This window comes from Phoxinus phoxinus (assembly GCF_949152265.1).
Source record: "Phoxinus phoxinus genome assembly, chromosome: 4".
Lineage (NCBI taxonomy): Eukaryota > Metazoa > Chordata > Actinopteri > Cypriniformes > Leuciscidae > Phoxinus > Phoxinus phoxinus.
Window position 1 is genome coordinate 30,441,907 of NC_136879.1, and position 23,198 is coordinate 30,465,104.

At 39.9% G+C, this 23,198-nt stretch overlaps 1 protein-coding gene across 8 annotated transcripts in view; it reads right to left on the bottom strand.

The window, feature by feature from the left end:
- Window positions 1-23,198, bottom strand: part of LOC306996913 (uncharacterized protein) — a 90,971-nt gene that overhangs the window by 6,631 nt on the left and 61,142 nt on the right. Inside the window, exon 8 of one of the 8 annotated variants that reach the window (XM_079609859.1) lies at window positions 3,906-4,011. The exons of the other annotated variants lie outside the window; for them this stretch is intronic. Coding sequence (XP_079465985.1) covers window positions 3,906-4,011 — 106 coding nt within the window. The remainder of the gene's footprint in view (window positions 1-3,905; window positions 4,012-23,198) is intronic. 8 annotated transcript variants of the gene reach the window in all.

Sequence of the window (23,198 nt, forward strand, 5' to 3'; positions counted from 1 at the left end):
GTTAGTCAATAGTCACAAACACAGACAGTGACAGCACACACCATCTCTCCGAGACGCTCTCCACGCGCGAGTCATTTTTGTTCTTCATTAAAGTTAATAAAAGATTAAACAAACCTTAACATGCTCAGATAAATAATTCAAACAAGCTCTTGAAAATAAATGAATCAAGTCTGATTTAACTATAAATTGACAATATGATGGACCAGTCATAAAAGAATAAAGGTGATTTAATGTGTTTTGACATCACATTCAAACACAGTCAGGTAGAGGCAAGAGGCTAGAAATATTTTTTAAAAATTTGAAATCACATTTTATTAGACAGTATTTATAATATAATATAATGTAATATACATTCCCTGCTCTATATAGTTTTGACAAAATTTATTTTTGAAAATACTTAAACATCTATTTATTAAACAATACAGATACCATATATAAACTGAAATCTCCCTTGTAAGATCTTTAATAAACTTTTGTAAAAACAAAAATACAAGTACCAAAACAACAGCTTAAAATAACAATAACTCAAATAATAATGAGAGATTACTTTGGCATGTGAACAATGATCGGATAAGCCATTTGAACATCTGTTATCAATATTCTGGCCTTAGTATCAAGGCAGCTCTACTCAGGTTATGTGAAGCTGATGCCAAACTAATTCAACATCAAATGAGATCGAGATATGAGAGGATGAACTGCGTCCTGAAACAACAAAATAACCAAGGCCCTGTTTACACGTGGTATTAAGATGCGTTTTGGTCGATCGGATCACAAGTGGACGACACTAAATGCAGGTGCAGGGCTCTAGACTCATTCTTCCCACTGGTCGCACTTGTGTGACTAACTTTCTCAGTTGGTCGCACCAGCACAGGATTTGGTTGCACTTTTGTTCCCCTTGCTACAACATGGGATCAATCAATGCATGCTGATGAATAGTTGTCTTAATCTGCATACCTTAGTTTTGCACTGATGTAAAAAGACTGACAGTGACACGAGACCTCATGTTGGCAAAATGTTTTAATCTTTTAACTCTCAAGGCTTGCTGCGATAGTCGGTGTCAGTGGCGTTACAGGTGTTCAGCCGCAACAGTGGTTACATCACTTGCCCACCGCGGAACCGCGCCCCACTGTCGTTTAGATTGTTTTACAGTAATAAAAATGATTTAGTTCAATTAGAGAACAGAAACTTCAATTAAAGACTAAATGTGTCTGCTCAATTCAGCGTGAGCCGAATGAGAGTCGCAGCACAGATCAGCAGCAGGAGTCGGCTCATCTTCCATAGGAATTCATTGAAAATGCCCATGCGGCCAAATTCCGATTAGCGATTTAAAAGCGAGGGGCAAAAGGGAAAATCTCCAATGGGACTACCTACAGGAGAATATCCGGCTTGCTGTGGTCGATAATACAGTATATGACAAGGTAAGTCCCTAATGTAAATGCAGGTAGGCAGACAGCGATTGAGTGCGTGACCACCATGCACTCGCACAATTTCTCAAATTCACACATTCTCAAAGTAGAATATGCGAAATAGCATATTCATCCATTTTGGTTGCAGTCTAGAGCCCTGAGGTGTAAACGGGGTCTAAAATGTTTTGAGCTTGTCCACTTTTGACCACTTCCAGAGGAAAGACCGGATTGCTTTCTTAGTGTAGTCGCTCATGTATTCGAACAGCCACAAAAGAACGCCTACTCCCCGCCTACTGACCTAATGAGTAAACATTATGGGAAGCGCGCTAGCAAGACGGGATTTCTATTTTGTCGGCTGGAGAACCAAGTTTGGTTTGAAGATGAAAAACGTATCAAGCACAACGATCTCTCATAATTCTTGATTTCTAACACGCATTCATCGCGCTCGAAGTAGTCTTGTGGCTTTCAGAGTTGAAACGAAAGCTGTTGCTCTCCATGTGTTTTCCAGTCATCTCCTTTTGCGTTATGTAAATTGTGCAAGCTTATTTTGTCCATTAGATCCAAAGATCTAAAAAAAATTTAAAACATAAACCGTCCCCTAGATGTAATCAGGACAGAAGTGGTCGATAGTGGACAAACTAGATGGATTCAAACACCAGGTGTAAACGGGTATGTGTGTGCCTCGTCTACTTGTGATCCGATCGACCAAAACGCAAAAAAACGACCAATTTGAATACCTAAAAAGGGCCAAAAAGCGTCTCAAGCTCTGCCAAATATCATATGTGGGCATGGTCGCACTACAGGAAAGAATTAATACGTTTGACAGTTCAACACATTTATAATACGTGTAGACATCCAGTGTGAATGAAGGCTTTGTATGACATGTGCCATATAATTGGGGAGGCTTTAGGATACAGCTCTGGCAATCTGTAATACCCGTTACCAATGAGCATTGGCCTTTACAGCACTGGGGCCATTATTTCCTCAAGGTGCTTGTGGAAGTGTGAGAAACATGATTTGAATGTTCCTTTGTGCCTCATTTGACGGCAACACACACACACACACACATGCAGAGCTGATGATGACAGAGTGAGAGACAGAGCTGCCACCATGCTTTTCTCGGCACTCGGAGACCTGGCCACTAGCTGCCCCTGGCAAATCGCTGAGAAACAAACGTCAACCACTGTCATGCAAATCGCACTGACAACAGTCACCACAGCGACACAATTCCTGGCTCCCGAGGGAACACGGCCACAGCCAAAAGAGACAATGTTTATTAATGACAAATTAATCAGTCACCAAGCGTGATTACGGAGAGAATTACGTACATAGAAGCGAAGATTGATTATCATGCTTAGAAATTCTGATTGAGTGCAAAATTAAAAGAACGAATGAGGGTAATAAATTACAGTTTGTTTATTTCAGCATTATTTGATCAGGGACCTTGTGTTAAATGTACACTACCTTTTAAAAGTTTGGGGTCCGTAAGATAAAAAAAACAAAAAAACTTGGGATGAATAAAAAAGGATGAATTAATTTGATCAAAAGTGACAGTACGACATTTAGAATGCTTGTATTTTAAATAATTGCTGTTCTTTTGAACTTTATACACAAAAAATATAAATAAGCAGCACAACTGCTTTCAACGCTGAAAATAAGAAATGTTTCTTGAGCAGCCAATCAGCATATGAGAGGATCATGTGACACTGAAGACTGGAGCAATGATGCTGAAAATTCAGCTTTAACATCACAGGAAAAAATCACATTTTAAATGGAAAACAGTTATTTTAAATTGTATTAATATTTCACATTATTACTTGTTTTTACTGTATTTTTTTTACATTGTATTTTTACATGAATTAATCTTACCAACCCCAAACCTTTGAAAGGTACTGTATATATTGAATATATCAGTGATAATCACAAACATAAAACAATTATAATAGTGCATTTTATTAATAAACATTACTCATCAGCTCAATTGAATCTGTAATTTCGGCAACCTTAGGTAGAGCTGCTACATTTCCCTTTATTTTTTTGGAGATTTCTAGGATGGTAGGATGTCTCCATTCCCTTTATGAGAAATAATCATAGTTTAACAGCTTGTCATTATGTTTTGTTTGATCAAAGCATAAATAACTCTTTTTTTTTTTTTGCCAGACACGTAAAAAGACCAAAGAGCCTCGGTTGTTGAGCAAAAGCGCAACTGGAAAGCTGTAATTATGGTTGGAACATTACATCACCTAATTAATATTCATGGACCAGGCTGCTAAATTAATCAGATCATTCCAACATCCCTGAGTTTAATCATTTCTTTTTTTCAAAAACGAGCTAAAATCTAACAAATGCGAATGTAACAAGTAATCTCGCACCATTAGCTTCCGCAGCTATTGAGTTCAGTAAGGCCCAGTGAGATGAGCCAGAACAGGTCCGACCCAGCAGCACATTCCCACAGTAAGTAAGGGGAATTCCAGGCCGTCTCCATATGAACCAACTGACCTGAGTGCAGTGAAAGGAACACTGTTCTGCTCGGTGAGCTCCACGGATAGTCCGGGCCAGAGGATGAGAGGACTGACCTATCCTTGCATTCCTGAGCTGGGCAGGGCTGAGTGAAAGAGAAAGGCTTGTTGATATACACTGGTGACATTTCCCCGCTGGCTTAATTAGTTTAGGTTTGAGCTGATTAATCTTCCTATGCCTGTGCTGGTAATCCTTAAGCTGCTCTAACCTGTACTGAGGTCTGAGGTGCCAGCCCGCCTGCGCAGATGGCCAACTCTCTCAACGCTCATTATGAATTGAGCAGCTGAGCCTATGGACCTATATAGATGCAGGCAGTCTCCATTATACGGGTACAATCTTCTAGTGGCCAACCAATATAATACCTAGTGGGGTGGCCAATATAATTCTGAAATATACATGATACAACTTGACGTTAAATAAGACATACAATAAGTAGCTTAAAGTAACCTTACATAGTATTTAACACATATTCAATAAAATAACTGAAACGTTAGATATTAATTGACAGGGCTGTTGGTTGATTTTGGAAATGACACAGGAGAGAATGTATATAGCCTATTAAATGACTTGTGATTCTTCTTTTGTTTTTATCTAAATGACTAACTGCAAATGTACCACTTCCATTAATTAGAAAACATAGGGCATTCAGTTGATGCTGATAATCTCAAAATGGTAAATTATAAGTCCTTTATTCAAACTGGCTGATATATCATTACACTCTCCGTACCCACACACACACAGCTGTGCTCTTTAGCATCATTAATCATTGCACTAGCTTTAGCCTACCCTTGTCCCGAGGGGGAAAGTATTCAGGAATGTTGCATGTGGATGAAGGTATGACAGACATACGCGATCGTCAACTCAGTGATTTTTATGTGAACATAGAGTCGTTGCTGAGATGCATCATTCTCTACAGACTATACAGTACGTTCTCATTCAATCTTCCCACTTGGAGAGCATGGACAAGCACATACCTTCTCCATGTTGACTGACACTCAGCCAAAACCTCCGTTACATTATAGATCAAATGCAACTATTGCAGAATCATTATTTTAGGTCGTAGCATAGTATCTTGGTCGATTTATAGGTCGACCAAATATTGAGCAACACCACCTGTGGGCATGGAAAATATTGTTGCCTCTGACAGACAACGTGCTTTCCACAGCTTGCCATGATTTATAAAAAAAAAAAAAAAAAATGAACACTGTGATAAACAAATGACGCTCGCATGTGGTCACCATCATGAGTCCAGTCTCTTTTTTATGAAAACCCAATCAAAGTGATCTATATAGCCTGGTTGTAAAAGGATTAGGAATAGTCACTATACCAACCAAATTCATATATCCTCTCAACCACCACTGAGTAATAATCTTGTTCCATCAAACATGCTGTCTTTGCACTGTGTTTAGGCCTGGGCTGCTTTAGTGATTCAGAAGGATGTCTTCGGAAACTCTTACAGCCGACTGGGGCAAAACTCTCACCGGGGTAGGCGAGACTGAATATGAAGTCTCAGCAGATCAATTGGACCTGACTGGATGGCTCTGGCAGGAAATGTGTCAGATAGATCGGTGCTGCTTAGCCATGGGCGTCACCCACCCTGGCGCTGTCTAACACTTCACCTGGACAACCTTCCTCACTGCGGCAGCCTTTGTTCTAAGTTAGTAAACCTGTCGCAGTCTGGATTAAACACGGTTGTACTGCTTCCTCCATGCTCACCGGTCCACCTTAAAAGTGGGCCAGGCTTAGGGAGGCTGTCCCAGTGTCAGTGGAGTGCAACGTGAGCGCAGAGAGACAGGAGTGAACAATAGAGCTGCAGCCTAGACGCCAAAGCACAGCACTGCAGAGACAGGGGTAAAGTCAATATAATACCATGCTATGCCACAGAAGAGACCGGCCTACTACAAGCCTTTCGTTTTCATTAGAAAAAAACTCAGAGATGCGTGCAAAGGCTTGATGATTTCCATCAGAAATCAGTCAGTAAGCAATCTAAGCAGAGTGTATCAGACAAATCCTCTTAGAGAGCAAGAGCATGGCTACCTCGACATGTACCGAGACGAAGAGCTTCGCTGTTTGCTCTCCGTACAGCAAAAACCGCCACATATCACACCTCATACCCCAAAGCATTCAATGTCTGTTTGTGATGAAGAGAGTTTTCTTTAAATGTGACAGTGGGTACTGATAGATAGAGAGAGGTAGAGAAGACAGCCTGTGGGTGTAATGGTGGGTAGAGAAAGAAAGACAGACAGGGATGTGGGCGTGATGGCACGATGCATTATACGTACGATGCAACGGCTGATGCCTTGAATCGCAACACTGCACCGTCCATGAACTGTGGGCAAGCCTTTATCTCGTTAAGCCTCTCACTGTCTCTCCAAATGCCTAAAAAGGTCTTAGACAGTAAAGGTGTTTGTGTAGAGTCCGCAATAATGTCTCTCACCGTAGCTCTTGCATAGCTTTGAGTCATTCCTTTGGTGAAATGTTGCCGCAATGCCATTTTAAACAGCAGCAAGACGTGCCACAAGAATGGACAAGTGGTCCACTGACACACTGAAAAAATGGAACTAACCACAAAAAGAGTGATCTCTCAACAACTGATGATGTCTTCCAGTTGCAGATCTTTAAGGTTTAGTGTCTAAATCTTAAGGTTTAGTTAAAGGGATATAATTCAAGGTTCGTCAACAACCCAAAGAAAAGAGGCCTAGTCAGCACTTGTGTAACACAGTAGCATGCTAGATGCTAAAGCCACGCCAGAAAGCATGAGGGACTTAACACACACACAAACACACACATGACTCAGCACATAAAAAAGATGACATTCACATCTACAAGGTGAGCGGTTGAGGGCTCTCTGAGGTCAAACACAAGTGTACCGAGCCTTTAGCATGACGCTCTCCAAAGTACTTTGTGCTGCTCTCAAATGAAAAGAGATCTGAAATTGAAAATATATGATATGGTCAATAAAGGGATAGATATAAAAAATTCTGTCATCATTTACTCACCCTCATGTCATTCCAACTCTATATGACTTTCTTTTGCGGAACATGTAAGATATTTTGAAGAATGTTGGTAACCAAACAGTTTTGGTTACCATTGACTTTCACTGTATACAATAAGGCCCTTTTTTCAAATGATCTTCTTTTGCATTCCACAGAAGAAACAAGTCATACAGGTTTGGAGCAACATGAGAGTGAATAAATGATGACAGAGATTTCATTATATCCCTTTAACAGGACCTGGCCTGGCAGCATTGGACATCAAACTCAAGAAGTGCAAAGGAATCAAATATCCTCTTTTTTAATCGTATCCCTACAACAATGAATCCTCAGCTGATCCTACCCACTAGCGCATCACATGACCCTTATGCCGGCATTTCTTCAACACCCCCCTCCACCCCCCATGCACACTGTCCCTTTATACACACAACTAGCTGCTTCCTCTCGGCTCTGTCAGTTGTGCTTCACCGTTGACTAAAATGTCTTTGTTTCCGACGCCGGCAGGCTGATGACAGAGCGCCCCTCTCAGCTCCCAAGAACCTAACCCGTGCACATAACAGGAAAACGTCACAAGTTAGGGTCTCAGGGATTGTGAGAGGCACATTTGCAGATTGACCGCCAACCTGCAACAAAATTCGAGCACAAGGTCACACTCTGATGTGTCCCACCACAACAAAAATTAGAAGAATGAATGGCAACGAAAGGCCCATCTACTCAAAGCATTTGCGCATTCCCCAATCCCCCGACACTTGTTTGTCTGTCTGTCTGTGACACAACAAGTGCAACCTTCAGCTAGACACAACATTGACCCATCTCTCCCTTCCCCCACAAGCTCTCTACCTCTCTCTCCCAATCACTCCCACTCCGTCTCTAACATTGAACAATAAGGCACTTTGAAAAAATGCCCCTGGCTCCAGGTAAACTCTTCACCAGGCTCTTGTCTCGCTAAGCTCTCTTCACAAGCATTCAACGTTAATCATAAAAAGCTCTGTCTAGCCACTGCGACTTAATACTGGTGTCCCAACATACATCACTGGTTCTTCTAAACCACTAAATTCTAACATTAGCTAAACCATGAAGTGTTATAGACTAATACAAGAATTTAGCTTCCTGCTAACTGGCAAGCCCAGCACAAGCTGCTTCAGACAAAGGTAATGAAGACACTAACAGATGCTACAGCTGTGGGTGGGGAGAAGCAGAAAATGGTTTTAAACTCACCCTGGCGCGAGGATGAGCATTAAGCCGATCGAAGTTCTCTCGCAGCCTGCTTGACAAAGAAAGTGGGTGAGAGAAAGAAAGAGAGAAATCTCAGATTTCAACTTTTGTTGCTAGACCCGCTGACAAAATTGTGCAAATTTGATAGGCTAGAGAAAAAAAAGGAGAGTCATACGGTCAGGTTGACTGGGCGGCTGTTCGTGTGAAACGAAAGAGGAAGAATGAAAATGAGGAGAGGTGGACAGGAGAGGAGATGGTTGGATGGTAATATTAAAGCACAGGTCCGTACGTCCATATTACAGCTTGTCGAAAAAGCGGCAGAGGTGGAGAGCGTGCCAATAAGGAAAACCCGAAGGGTGGTGTGATGGCACTGAGGATGAGAGACAGTCCGAGCAGCAGCAGCAGCAAGGGCCACACTACCAGCAAATCATGCCAGTCTGCTGGATCTCAGGAGAGGAGGGGTAAACACACACGCGCACACACAGCACAGAGACTCACTCATTCACTTCACCTCACTCGTCCAGCGCTGCTCAGCCGCGGCAACTCCGTTCACGCGTATATCCCTATTCCAGGTCTGGGTCGATTGGATGATGGAAAACAGGCAGCCTGCTGCTGCCAAAAACCCCGGGCTACTTCCCGCTGAAAGAACACGACCGAGATGCAGCAAATGCATCAATGCACCGCGTTACTGGCTCTCCACTCTCACTAGCTCGCTCTCTCCACACCCCCTTCTTCTCTTTCACTCTCCGTATCTGTCTTACATTTCATTTTCTCCCTCCCTCACCACCTCTCTCGCTCTCTCTCTCTCCCAGGACACACACATGCACGCTCTTCCTCTCTCTCGGAGTTGAGCAGACTGAGATGCATGCAAAACTGAAAAGAGGAGGGGGAAAACGTAGAAGCGTGACACCCCTGGTCCATCTTTCCCTCTTTCTAAATCCACGTTGAAAAAAGTTGGAGAAGGGGGGAAAACAGAGAAATATCCATTAATTTGCACGCACAGCTGTGATCATTTAAAGGCAGAGGCCCACTTCTCTGGAGTATCAACCCGAAGGGGGAGGATGTCGGTGGAGAAAGAGAAATAATATAGAAAACGAGAGACTTTCATGATGATTGTTTCACGATTTGCTTGTCATTTTTACTTCATTGCTTAAAAATATCTGTACATTTGGTATTCCCAATGACATTGACATTCTAGAAGTTCCCTATCACATGCCCGGCATCATAAACACTATCCTTTAAAAAGAGAATGAAAGTGAGGGAGAAAGACAGAGAGAGAGGCCCTAGAAACACAGCTACATGATGTGCTTGGCTTATAGAGGCTACATTTAATCTCCACTGGCTCCCCCAGGCTTGGGCAGAGCGAGGGGGGAGAGTAGCCCGTGCCGATGGGGGAGGGATGAGCCGAGCAGGTAGGGAGGCTAGCGACGGACAGCAGTGCATGGGATAAAATCAGCGACCGGAGAGGAGGGAAAGCAAACCAGCACCACACTGCCCTCTTCCTCTCTTTTCCTCACTTGCATCATGATCTTGCTGTCTCTGTCTAATCTCTAGGCGTCACATGTAGATTGAGCGTTATATCCTCTCTGATGAGGATGGGACATGCATGCAGGCTCTTCGGCGGTAAAACAGAGATCCTATCCCTTTTAAATTCCCCCCTCGGCTCCGAGGCCCCCACCACTGCTATCCTCATTTATCACCCTCTTTCGTCCAGATACAGCAAGCCATCAGTGAGGTGCTAATATTAGACTGCCTTTGACTGCGCCGGCTGCCGCCTAGAGCCTATAGCGAGCAGACACGCGTATATACGTGCACACAATTACACATGCATGATAAAGACCTAGAAAAGTATAGTAAAGCATATTTGATGCATGGTGGGTGATGCAAAGAGAAAGTGCATGAAAAAAGCTGTGCATTAACACACATTCAAGACAACTCCATATGCCGTACTATTCAGTTACAGGTCTATAGCACGCATGTAGTTGTGTGCATGCATATACACCTCTATATTGGATATAAAAAAATAAATAAATCCCAGCTCTTTAAATATGTTCCCTTTTTTTTTTTTTTTTACTGTTTGCTCGTAAAAAAAATCAGAGCAGTTAAAATTATACAGAATGAGATCAGCACTTATTCACTGTGTGGGCCTTTGGATCAAGCAGACAACTGTGATTTTTTATTTCAAGAGGATATGGCTTTTTTTTTTTTGTGGCAACCCACAAACTGTTTATGGCAAAATTGTAGAGTATTTCCAATGCTAAATCCAGTCATTCCTGCTGTAGAGAATGCTAAGTGCTCACTATGACTACAGCTATGTTTAGCAGACGTGTCTCCAGAGAAGTAAAATATAAGGCCATTAGCAAAGCGGTGTAATTATAGTGCTTCATACCTTGCATAACAAACATTGTGGTTGAAGTTCTAATGAGGGAAGAGGCACTTCTTTAGGACCCAAATAAACCCTTGATTTAATGATACTTATAATACATGACTATGATAATACTCATTACATACTATCAACTGGAGTAATTACGTAGTATATCAAGACCTTATAAAAGTAAACTGAGTTTTGTGGCTTTAGTCTGTGTGTTTTATCTTTGAGGCTATAGCGTAATCCTTATTGCCTTTCTCTTCTGGGAAAAAGGAGCAAAAATATTGAGGACTCATTCTGCACTAAACTGATTTTTGTCCAATCAGATGCTCTCTATTAGAATGCCCCTGCCCCAATAACATCTGCCATTGACTAGCAAGGTGCAAATAAATCTCATCATGACTGACTTAGTCTACTGGCTTAAAAAAAAAAAAAAAATTATGAAAAAAACTTGATATGCCCTGCTTGAATTATCTGTTTAAAAAAGAAATAGATTAATACGTGAGACCTTGTGAGACTAATATTATCATGTAAACGTTTGTGCCATGCATAGTCTCACAATTACCAAATGTCCAAAAGTCCAGATGATATTAAGCTAACGAGGCAGACACAAAGCATTTTGACTAAGTTAAACGCATGTATTTCAGAATGTCGGCATAAGAGCGAGGCAAAATGGTCGTATAGCGTTTCGAGAGCTTTCGTAAAAAAGAGAGAGCGAATGAATGTTCATGAATGCCTCAGAGTGAAAGTGGCGAGTTGAAAAATCTGTTTGTTTGTCAGCTCTTTTCCTTTGGCAGCGATTATCAAGGAGAGGTGGCGAGAGCTACAAACCTCTGTGTGCTTAGGACCCTCTCAGTTCTCAGATCTGCTTTGGATTCGTGCTTCAAGGCTGACATTACGCAGCACACAGACCCTCCTGGCCGACTAAAGGCACACACAGAATGAGACACGTTATCGCAGTTGTATTGCCGCAGAGACACGGAATAAGAAAGGAACGGAAAAATGAGAAATAAAGCAACATCAAAGACTACATTTTCAGATTATACATAAACCCTGGAAGGATTCTTAGAATCAGATGCTAAGCAATGTGCAGCTGTATGTTTCAGTGTGTGTGTGTGTGTGTGTGTGTGGCAGTGAAAAGCTGCACCATTGGGGGGCAGCCTTTTGCTCCACAACTCCAGCAAAGGCTGTGAGGGAGTGTTCACGTGAAATCTCCCGCCAGTAAGATCTACAATGAAGATAACATCTCACTCAATCTTGCTCAAGCTTTGTGCGCTGAGCATACGTGCATCCATGCGTTCTGTTGCTCTCAATGTATAGTCAGGCAGTCTCTGCTGTTGCAAACAAAATGACACAAGTACACACTTGTGAGCATTTTCATCACTTCAATATTTGTAAACCTGTTATTATCATTAAACAAGAATATATAGGAAAAAAGGTTGTGATTGCAGTGCAAATATCATGTCCTTTAGCTGACATCTTGGAGAAAAAAAAGGACATTTCTGCCGTGTAAGATGAGGACAGGTCCGACAGTAGCATGGGCATTAATAGAAACAGAAAAATCTATTTCAGCCTCCATTGTTCGTGGATCAGAGGTGGCATATGGTACTTTATTCTCGCTCCAGGGAATGAGGCATGCTGCTATCATCAAAAGTGTGCTTTTAAGCATGACATATCTACTTAACAATAAATACAAACTTCAGTCTTTGTATATCATCTTTGTACACATGAAAACCACTCTTCTTTAGTAAAACTGATGGCTAAACTCCATCCATCAACCTCAAGATTAAAAACCAAGTGTTAACTCTTTGCCATTACTTGGCTGTACTTTTGAACAGTGTTAAAAAGTAATTAATTAAAAGTAGCGATATAACTAATTTAACTCACAAGTAATTCAGTTTTACTGAATCGGTTCCTTTGATTATTCATGTAAATTAAACTGACCAACATTTTTTTCAACAACTCATGCAAGATGGCAGAAGTTTATGACATTGATATTTTATTTGTTGCATTTAGTAAACAGCAGGGTACTTCTTTTTTTTATTGAACAAATATGGTGAAAGGAATAAGATTGGAGTCAGGGATGAATCAACATAGTAAATTAGTAAATTCTAAAGACATGTTCAGGTTTAATGCTATTTTCCTAACTAAGATCCTTATTTTCTGTACTACTCTGACTGTAATCATAAATTATATATCTTTATTAAATCATAGTTTTTTTACTGTAAAAAAAGGAAAGTTTGGCCCAAAGCAATTTCAATCCCAAAACATAACACGTTTCTATTTTTAAATGCAACCAAAAAATGTACTTAATGGTCTGTGTTAGATACATCACATTTGGAGAGTGTTAAGAAAAGAAAAAAAAGACTTTAAAAAAAGGCCTATTCAAAGTAATTCTAAATAATTGGGTACTTGGGTAATTAAAATAAAAAAGTGAACAGTTTGAAAACCCTTAAGATTCATTAACATTCTAAGTGTAATTAGGAGTAAAGAAAGATTTTTTTTTTAATGTAGACTTGATCTGCTAACACATCATGGCTAAAGATTTAGCTAACAAGAGATTGAACATTGAGCAAAGTAATTCTTCACAAGTCTTCAGAAGTGATTACAGCGTTTATAAAATGATGAAACAAAAATTGAGCTGCAGTTTTATAATGGGACAATGCAAGAAAATAAAAGTGACATTAAGTTGGTATAACCTCGAACATTTATCAACCTTCTATAATCATTAAACACCATGTCAGTACCATGTACGTGAAACGCTGTTGAACATGCACTCTTGAAGAAATATGTCTCTAAATAATGTCAAAATCTTGTCAAAAAGCCTAAAACTGTGCTCCAACATCTAATTTAGCCAATTAGCATTTTTTTCAAGTCAAAATATAACAATATCAGAGAAGTTTTCAAATTCAGTAGAAATAATAATATTTAACACCATTACTTTTAACTGTTTTAGCTGTTATTTTATCTAAATAAATGTAGCCTTGGTGAGCTTTTTTCAAAAACACAAAACATCACCGACTCCAAACTACTGAAACGTAGTGTAAATTGGGAAAGTTTAAGTAGAAACACTACACATCTCACCTGAGACTATAAAAGGTGATTTCCGAAGAAAAGAAATGTTGTCAGTGCAACTATGACTTCTGCGTTTTACCTCAAGGTCTTTAGTGTGCCTGGTCTGTGTCAGTGACTCATTTTGGTTCAACAGAACAGTTGCAGCTCAGTCATTTTACAGGAAATAAAAATCTGATGTTTTGTTTATGCCGTTGTGTTTACATGCATTTTGTTTATATAGCTCCTTATAGTGAGGAAGACTACACAGGTGGAAAACGTCAGCAAAAGTATAAGGTTGTTTGTTGAGGTGCTGAGGCAGGAGTGTGTGTATCTCAGGGAAAGCTAGGAGGTTGTACAGTTATCTCCTGTGATGTTACTCTAAACTATACAACCTACTACCTCAGCCTGGGGGCACTGCAGAGACCCTGAGGGAGGAACATGGTTGACCCTATATAAATATGAGAAGGAAAGAGACTCCTTGGTTATAAAGGGTTTAAAAAAAACGTTTAAAATCCTACATTCTGAGAGCAGGATGGTTTAAAACGAGGCCCTGAATAGTAGGTGTGAAGGCCAAACAGACAGATACCTATAGATACAAGCTTGTGTGGACAGTCACCACAAGTTCGGATCTACGGGTTTGTGTCAGCAGGCAGGTCTCTTCTTGTAGAAAAACCAGTTCAAATGTCATCCATCTGCTTCAGTTATTCCATTCTAAACCAAATAATTCTAAATCTGGAAATGAATTTCAACCATATGAAGGTAATGCTGTTTATAAACAGGCTGCATATTGCAATTCTAATACTACTTATGTAAATAGGAATGGCAGCACATAGACTGAGGTGAAAAACATATTTGCAGTTTTACGGTTCAGCTAACAAACAATCAAGAAAACTGATTCTTCCCTTTCTGTTTTGATTGGATACAATTGAAAATGTCTCCACAATGGCGAGATCATCTGAGACATTCAAACACACACACACTGAGATATTTGGACTGTATTCTTGTAAATGACTCCCGGTGCGTCTTCATGCGTCTGCTCTCCTGTGGGCTATGAATCTAAAAGCCAAGTCAACAGTGCAAGAGCAGCTTGCAAACAAAAAACAAACAAAAAGAATCATTGTCTAACGAAAATATAAAAACGACAACATTAGAACAGCACTTCAACAAATGCACATTCAAACATCCTTCATAAGTTATTTTCAAAGAGAATGATATTATTATTATGATATTATCTTGGAAAACCACAAAATGATGAGAGAGAGAAATAACTTTCATAACATATGAATATACAAAATCCAAAATAATGGATCCTTTAAAGGGTTTCATATTTGTTTTATATTTTATAAAAACATTTTTTTTTACCTATGCTGTATAGCATATACCTTACCTATGGATCACGACTTTGGCATGTTTATTAAATAATCATGCTTTTAAATAATTATTTTAAACAACCAAGATCCAGCTAATGCAGTTTCTGAACATACTTTTGAAGAAAAGAGTTGCAACCTCTTCAATGTAAAAGGTCTCTATTTGAAAAGGCTCTCAAAATGGAGGCATAATGCCTGAAGACACAGAACAAAGCCAAATTTAGAGAAAAATAGTGAAAAGAACAGTCAAGATGTGTCAAAAACTGTAAATGTGTCCGCAACTGTAACGCATACTGCAGGCTAAGCGAATTACAAAAGCTAGTATAAAAGTGATTCCACGAACAGACAGCAGATATGAATTCAACCCTGGATCACACATACTCTCTCTGATATTATTCTATTGCAAGATACTGCTAATTTTAAAGAATAGATTTGAGTTTACATTAAATCAAGCTCCTAGACAACAAATGTTTTAGCATTATCTGCTTGTCCATTCCCAAGTCAGACAGGCAATTAAACCATTGCCTTGCAATCCAAGTACACTCTAAAAGCATTCAGACAAAAGAGGAAGGGCATCAGATAGACATTTTGCGAACAATGGGAAAACCAAAGCTGTGTCCAAGCTGGCCAACTTCCAACCCTCTGAAAGATCTCATCAAACGTCTTATCAGTGCATGCTCTTATAAATGAAGCGCAGAATAAAGGCATGTATACAGAAAGAAAAGTATGAACAGTGAAACATCGGTATTAGACGGATATAAGCTAAGGATCAGCAGTGTCTGCTCTAATAAACACCAAGAAACAAAAACACAAAATCACCAATCAAATACTGAACTGGGAATTTATATTTTAAACTAAAGTAATATACTACTGCTAAACTATAAGTTTTAATTTTCTTTATTGAAAAAAGCAGCAAAGCAAAATAAAACAAAAATCCCCCAAGATGGAAGAATTATTTTGTATGATTTTTAATAATACTTTTATTATATTATAGATAAGAGAATTATATTATCTATCTACTATATTATTATATTGAGATAAACTAAATTGTTCTTGCAAGATACTATTTGCCATATTCAAAAATATGAAAATGAGAATATTGTAGTCATTATTAGGGCCCGAGCACCAATGGTGCTATACAAATATACAATAACTAAAAACAAGTTGATTTTACATTGCCAGTGTAACACGTTTTAAAGCAGCAAAGTAGTTGACAAGGTGAAAGCAAAGGTAAATACACAAAGCAGTGAAATATTATATTGCAAACAGCTACAAGCTGCTCAAACACACAGCTATGCTAAAGCTTTAAAGAAACATCAAGCACCTGCATATCTTGAATAAATCTTGAATAAAAGAAAAAGGCAGGTTTAAAACACATTATTCAATGCCACCCCTAAAGCATGCCTATATTCAAGCTTTTTGGCCTCTTTCCCTTCCATCAGCCCATCTTTCTTTAGGTTTTAAAGGCCTGCATCTGAGGACAACAGCTGGGCAGTGTCAAATCAAAGACCTATCAGTACATCTATAAGCTAAACATCTGCATTACCCCTGAGCTGACCACACAAAACTCTATATACAGATTACTGGACAACTTTCTTTAATAGCATCATCATATAACAATTCAAAATATATGCCCTTTAAAAAGGGGTTGAAGTCAAACTTACTTTTATAATGTATTATTTTTTATCAAGCATTTACATGTTTAAAAATTCATGTTATGAGTCCTGTTGATTTATTTAAAAATGAAATGATGCATACACAGACCTATGCATTAAGATAAATATTTACAGAATATTGTCTCACCTAATTGACCAAGCATTTTTTTCAATATTTGAAGATTTCTGCATCCAAATGTTTTAGGCCCCTTCCTTAGCATAATAAAGATGTGTGAAGTCAGTCTGGCCCACATAGCCAAACCCAGTGCCATTAATAACATGTGGCTCAGTGTGAAATTATTTGATGGTCAATTTAGACTGGCACCGCGGACCTCCGGTGAAGAGCTTCTGACAGTTCGTGTTCCCTTCCCGTTTCCCACTACTTGAATACAAATGAACAAACTGACTTTGAAGTAGGTGCCAAATCCTTTAACTATGTTAGTGGGTCTAAGCCAAGAAGTTGAAAAGACTCCTAAAAATCAGCTGAATAGGGGAGTGAGACTGACCCCGTGTTTCCTAAGCATCAGGAACGGCCAGACTTCAGTGGAGAAGTGAACTGATACAGGACTTAACATCAGATCAACTGCATAGGTCAACACAACAACACGCCCAGGGCCTCACCAACCCGCACGCCATAACCATGAGCAACTCCACTGACTTCTACAATAATTAAAAAATGCGAAATATTATGCACGGAAAATAAAACGCATCTATGCGGAAAACAAATCTACCAAATAGAAAGAATCAAATGCTTACCGACTGTGTTTACTGTTTCCAAAAGGTCTCTTTGGACTCACTGTACTTACAGTACTGGCAGATGGTATGGAGAATGTCCAGTGCGGCCCACAAAAGAGCAAAACACAAATGTGCAACTGAAAAAATTGTTCAAAAAAAAGTTGAAACGAGCAAATGGATGAGATAAAGCGAGTGAAAAATAATTATTTGATAAAATAAAAACAACGAATTGGAAAAAAGACATTCCCATGTTCATGAGAGATCGATTTTCCTTGTAATAAAACCATAAATAAGAGAAAGCAAGTCAGTATTGTACGATCTATGTGCCTGCTTAACGACCAAATGACAGGCAACATCTGTTTGTAAGAAAGCCAAGATCGAGTCTTAAAAAAAAATTGGCTTGATTTTCTCTTTCACTCTCTCTCTATAGCCCTCTCCCTCTCTTTCACTCACTCTGTTGAATGAAGCGAAACAGAAAAGAAAGAAGCGACTGTGGAAATTCGGCAAAAATGAAAATGGAGTTGAGCACTAGTCCCTTCACCCCTTAACCTCATCTCCTCCGCTTGCCTCTCCCCAGCTGTAGAGGAGCAACCCAGGTAACAACTCCTCGGCAATCCTCATGCTCCCCTCTCCCAGACGGACGGACGGACCGACCGCCCGCCCAAGCAAACCCCCCACCCCCGCACACACACACACCTCCCAAAAACACACACATACTTCTTGGAAGACTTCTCTGCACCAAAAATAAATACTAATCTGCAGTTCAGTCCAGCGTCTGAAAGAGTCTCGTTGGCCCCATGCCATTGTTTGCTAGGGGCAAAATTGTTTCGTGGAGGACTTGCCATTTCGGCAAACACTGACACCTTCTGTACATGACTGAAAGCCAAAGAGTTTCCTTTCCTTTGTTTTAACTGAAATCTCTCTAGCAATCTAACAGAACATCAGTGGAATTGGCATTTTTAATCGAAATACAGTTAGCTTGACCACTATATGGGCCATAGGCGACCGCGAAGAGCATCAATGCGGCGGCTAAGAATAGAGGGTCTTATTGTGGCACATCTTCTAAGGATCAGCAGCCTGCAAATATAGAGCTTGGGTATGTAGACGTACATAAATCAGAGCAACAGACCTAAATATACCAAAATAACACCAGCAGCGGCAGAAGGAATATGTTGTTAGCATAAGGCCAAACACAGTACTTTCAAACATCATCTCAAGCTTTCACACTTTAAGATGCCGGTTCTACTCGGCAGACTGAAGCTGACACCCTAATAGACCTGAATGCCCGGCGGGTATGTGCCGTTTCCCAGGGGACGGGGTGAAGCCATGTGAACACGCTGTGGTGTTTCCCCTGGAGCGCTGACTGTAAGCAATACCTCCAGTGCCTCGTACTCTACTCCCAGCATGCTGGGAGGGAGGGTGAGTCGTGTACATTGTGCACTGTGTCTGTGATAAACATATGCCTTCAGACTCGGTTAAGATGTCTCCATGTCTTACCCCTCCAAATTCCATGCCTCTCCCTCTCTGTCTCTAATATTCTACTCACGCACAACTGCGGCACTGCTCCACCAATCCGTTGCATTAACCAAAATCTCAGACAAACGGGCAACCGGTCTCCCTGTCTCACTCCTGACCAGTCAGATAGAAAGCCAGAGAAGCTGCACCAGAAGGTGACCATTTCCGGGCAGAGTAGGATTTGAAGGTTGAAAACTATAAAAATCACACTGAAAATTGGGATTTAGAATCACATTTAAAACTGGAAAGTAACAAAGAAAAGTTATGATGTAAAATTAATAGGAAATTGTTTCTGAAATTGAATGAGATTATTTGTGACAGTGACCATATACATTTCTTTGCACAAATGGTCAGATCAGATGGTCTTGTTACCATTAAACCACAAGACGCTCTATGACGCTCATCTGCTGGATGCATGATCATCAGGTTTTACACAATTAACCTTGAGAGTGGCTTTTATTAAAACAAACAAGGATGTTTTTTGAATAAAAATAAAAAACAAATTATATTTGAACATTTCCTCAAAAAAAACTAGTTAACGCTATCGTATTAGACTAAAACTTACTGACTTTACTCACCCAAGGTATAACTTCCCCAAAAAATGTTGAGAACTTTGTAATGTTTTGTGTTTTTCTTCACTGTGCTCTCGGTAAAAAATAACCAGCCTAAAAAAAATTGCTTATAAATCTCTCATTACTCTATATTATTACCAAATATCGGATTACATTTTTTTCTCAACTTGTTTTCTTTCAATTGACCGTTCGCAAAGACCCCCCCCCCCCCCCCCCCCTTAGTTACTGTTGCTATGTCCGACAAGCTACGCCGCTCTCACGCCACACCATGTTCTCACGCAGTGAAAAAAAAGCAGAGAGGACACTGACAACACGCTGACAGACAGGACAGACCAGGTTACTTTTCGGTTACTTTTGATAATAAACATATTAAACAAAGTCTCACCTTTCAAATTTGGTCATTTTTTAATAGAAATTTAAACAATAAATACCGTTTTGTGGCTCTTTAATGTGTCGTGACAGATCGCTGAGCCTCAGTTAAAGCTGCTCGTGAACCAATCATCTCTTCCTTCTAGTTCATTTATAGCATCAAATAAACATGAATGAACATCAGAAGGAATGTTGTTTTAACCGCGGAAAGACATCATTCAGTACTCTCCGTTTTTCAAGTTTATCTACTAACTCTCCTGACTGCTTTGTCGAACAAAATGGCGGATGGCGAATTATGATTGGCCAGATCACCTGTCAATCAAGCTCCCTGCGAAGGGTCAATTAGGATAGCTTTTGTATTTCTTTTTGGATCTGATTGATCGTATGCCTCCTTTATCTGAGCTTATTTGTGGGTAATTTTGGCAATATTGAATAAAATATAAAAATATTCTGTACAATTTATCACACTAGTGTGCTTTGATGTTTAACAAGGAAGTTTTCTTTGAAATGCTTTTATCTTTTTCAAAATGACACACTTGTGGTTTTGTCTTATACATCTATATTATGCTATATTATGAGTCAATCTTTTTTGTCAACTTTTGTCAACAAATCCCTGACTATCGTCTATCGGCACAAGCACAACCCTACACCACATATTCTAATTTTATTTGTTTATTTACAATAAAGCCAATTCTTCTACATTAGATTAAGACACAACATTTTAAATAATTATCAATATTAGCGCGTCAAAAAAGGACATGGTTAATAAAGGTTAAATACTAAGTAAACTGTGTCTCAATTACATCCATAAATGCAGTGTGACCATTCAGCCCTTTGTCCCTGACTGAGACATCACCTGCTGCCCAGCAGTGATACTAGTTAATTACTGTTAATCTCGTGGGAAAGAAAACTGGCATTTTGTTTTCATTACAATGCAGTCTGCAGTCAAGGCAAAACAGCGTTGGTGGACCAATTAGTGTCATTTGGCTCTGATTTGCGGTAAGGTTCAAGCATCTTCTCCTTTGCTTTATATAATCTGTGCTCCACATCTTAAGAATGTATTGGGGAATAAGAGGATAGTATCCCTATATAGCCAGAACAAGCTTTATGCAAGATGATGCATGTGAGGCTCAGAGGACATGAAGAGTCTCTTTGTTCCCGTCAACCCATGAACCACTGCAACACTATCCACTCTGTTCCACCATCGTCGCATCCACCCTTCAGGATTGGTTGAAACCGATTTGAGACCATGACTCAGCCAGTTCCTCTCTGGTTCTCAGAGGGTTACAGTCTTGTGTGCCCCCAACTGACCTCAAATGCTTTGTCAATATACTTTAGGCTTCTAATCTTACACGGGCCCAGTCAGCACCCTCAATGTCCACACCACTCCCCCAAAACAAGGATAGTTCTAGCTTCTGCAAACGGTTTAATTTCAAATAAAGGACCAGCTTAAAGAGTTTCAAACCCATAAAGTATGAGAGCCATAAATTTGTCATCAGAGTAAAAAAGATTACCCGAGTCTGGATAAACAGACAAATCATGATGTAAATTAATAAACGGTATGCCAAATTTTTTCCGGTGCCTGTGGGAGAGCTGGTGGTAAATTTAAAATGGTCAAACTGAGGATCTAGTGAAAAAAAAACCTTTGTAGTGGAAGAATTAAGCTCCTAAAAGAAAGAATTTGCCTTTTGTACAAACAAAAAACCTTTATGAAATGCACAAGATGAGTCCTTTGTGCGTGAGAAAAACCTTTAGATTTTAAGCATACTCTATTCAAAAATGTACACCTGGAACTCGACAAAAGGCGCGATAATAACAAACGAGGAACATCTTCCTGCGCAAGGCTACTCGTAATAGAGTCGCAAAGTGAATTACTCTCGAAACAAGCACTGTTTTATAATGCTAATTGCCAATTCTTGCCTCATCACGGCAGTTGTTTCGCTGCTGGAGTTAAGAGAGGCATATCACTGCATTGATTTCATTATGCTTTATCAGACGGATTCTTGGCTCAAGGGGGCAGAAATGAAAATCGTGTACCGGTGCGGCACACAGAAATAGAAAGGAGAGACCTTCTTTTCATCCCTATACCAAGTGCACCTTATCTTTGAGATTCTAAGCTTGAGTTCAGCATCAAAAAACAAAAAATGTCTGAAAGATATCAGCACACATTACAAAGCCCCAACATCTTCAGCGAATTGCACTGTGCCAAACCCTCTGAAGCTACAGCAGTCCAAGGCTGTCTCGCACCCCCCTCTTTCTTTTTTGTAAATCGCTGCACCTTTCTCTGTCTAGCTCTGTGCCCCCTCCTTTGGTTGTGCCCTTTTGCTTCTCCTCTGCCACCCACTCCCTCCTTTCTTTTCTGTTTGCCTCTTTCCTTTTCTCTCTTGTCTCCCTCCTAAGCTTTCTCTCTCCCTTTAATTTACAAATCCTCCAGTGAAGGACAGGAAAAGTGAGCTCCATGGAAACCTGGCACCAAGCCATCTCATTACACCGCCAATTGATTCTGGCCCTACGCCACACTGCTGTCCCCTGCGAACCCACTTCCCATCATGCACCTGACATCCCCAGTCTGTCTGCTGCAAAAGAAAAAGACAGAATACACACAAACTCACACTCTTTCTCCCTCTAAAGCCCTAAACAGAGAAGACCGGACACAGTTCTTCATTGTGACATAATGAAATAGGCAGAAATGAAGAATAATTTGATTTATGAAACATGAGATTCGTTTAAGATTTTTAAAATATACTGCAGCCGGTGTAGCTTGTACTTAATGGGGTGTTGAAACAAAGAAATACAGCACAACTCATGAGTTAGACGTTACAAATACGGTTATGGAGATATATGTCATTTCAAACTGTAGTGATTTTCTGGGCTGGAAGTCTTTGTTTATCTAATAATGACAAAAAGAAACATCTGCCTGCAGTTGAAAACACTTACAAGCCCTTTGACATGTCATGTCCTTGTACACAGAATGATTAGAAAAGGAAATGTATTAACAATAATTAACAGAACATGCCAAGTTGTTCTAAATGACATTAAGGTATCCGTCTCAAAATCCTCCAAGCCTTAGGCATAGTATTTGTTGCACTGCAAATATATTAAACAAACGTTGTTGTCAAGAGATGATCCACTCACACGGCCTTGCTCTAATCAAGAGCGGACACTCATATCTGTCTGAAGCCCTGCCAATAAGTTTAATCTCTGGATATGAATTGTAATCGCTTGCAAGATGTGCTGCAAAGTCATCTGATTTTTAAAGAGGGCAGGAAAAAAAGTAACACATGGACAACTTGTTGACATAATGAACTTCACATGTTCTGGAATTGACTCCGAGCACAAAGACTACTCAACATCTGGCACATGTGGCCTGAGGAGCGCTTTGGGGAAGATCTGTCTGGTGAACAGAACTGACCAATAAGGTTAGACAGG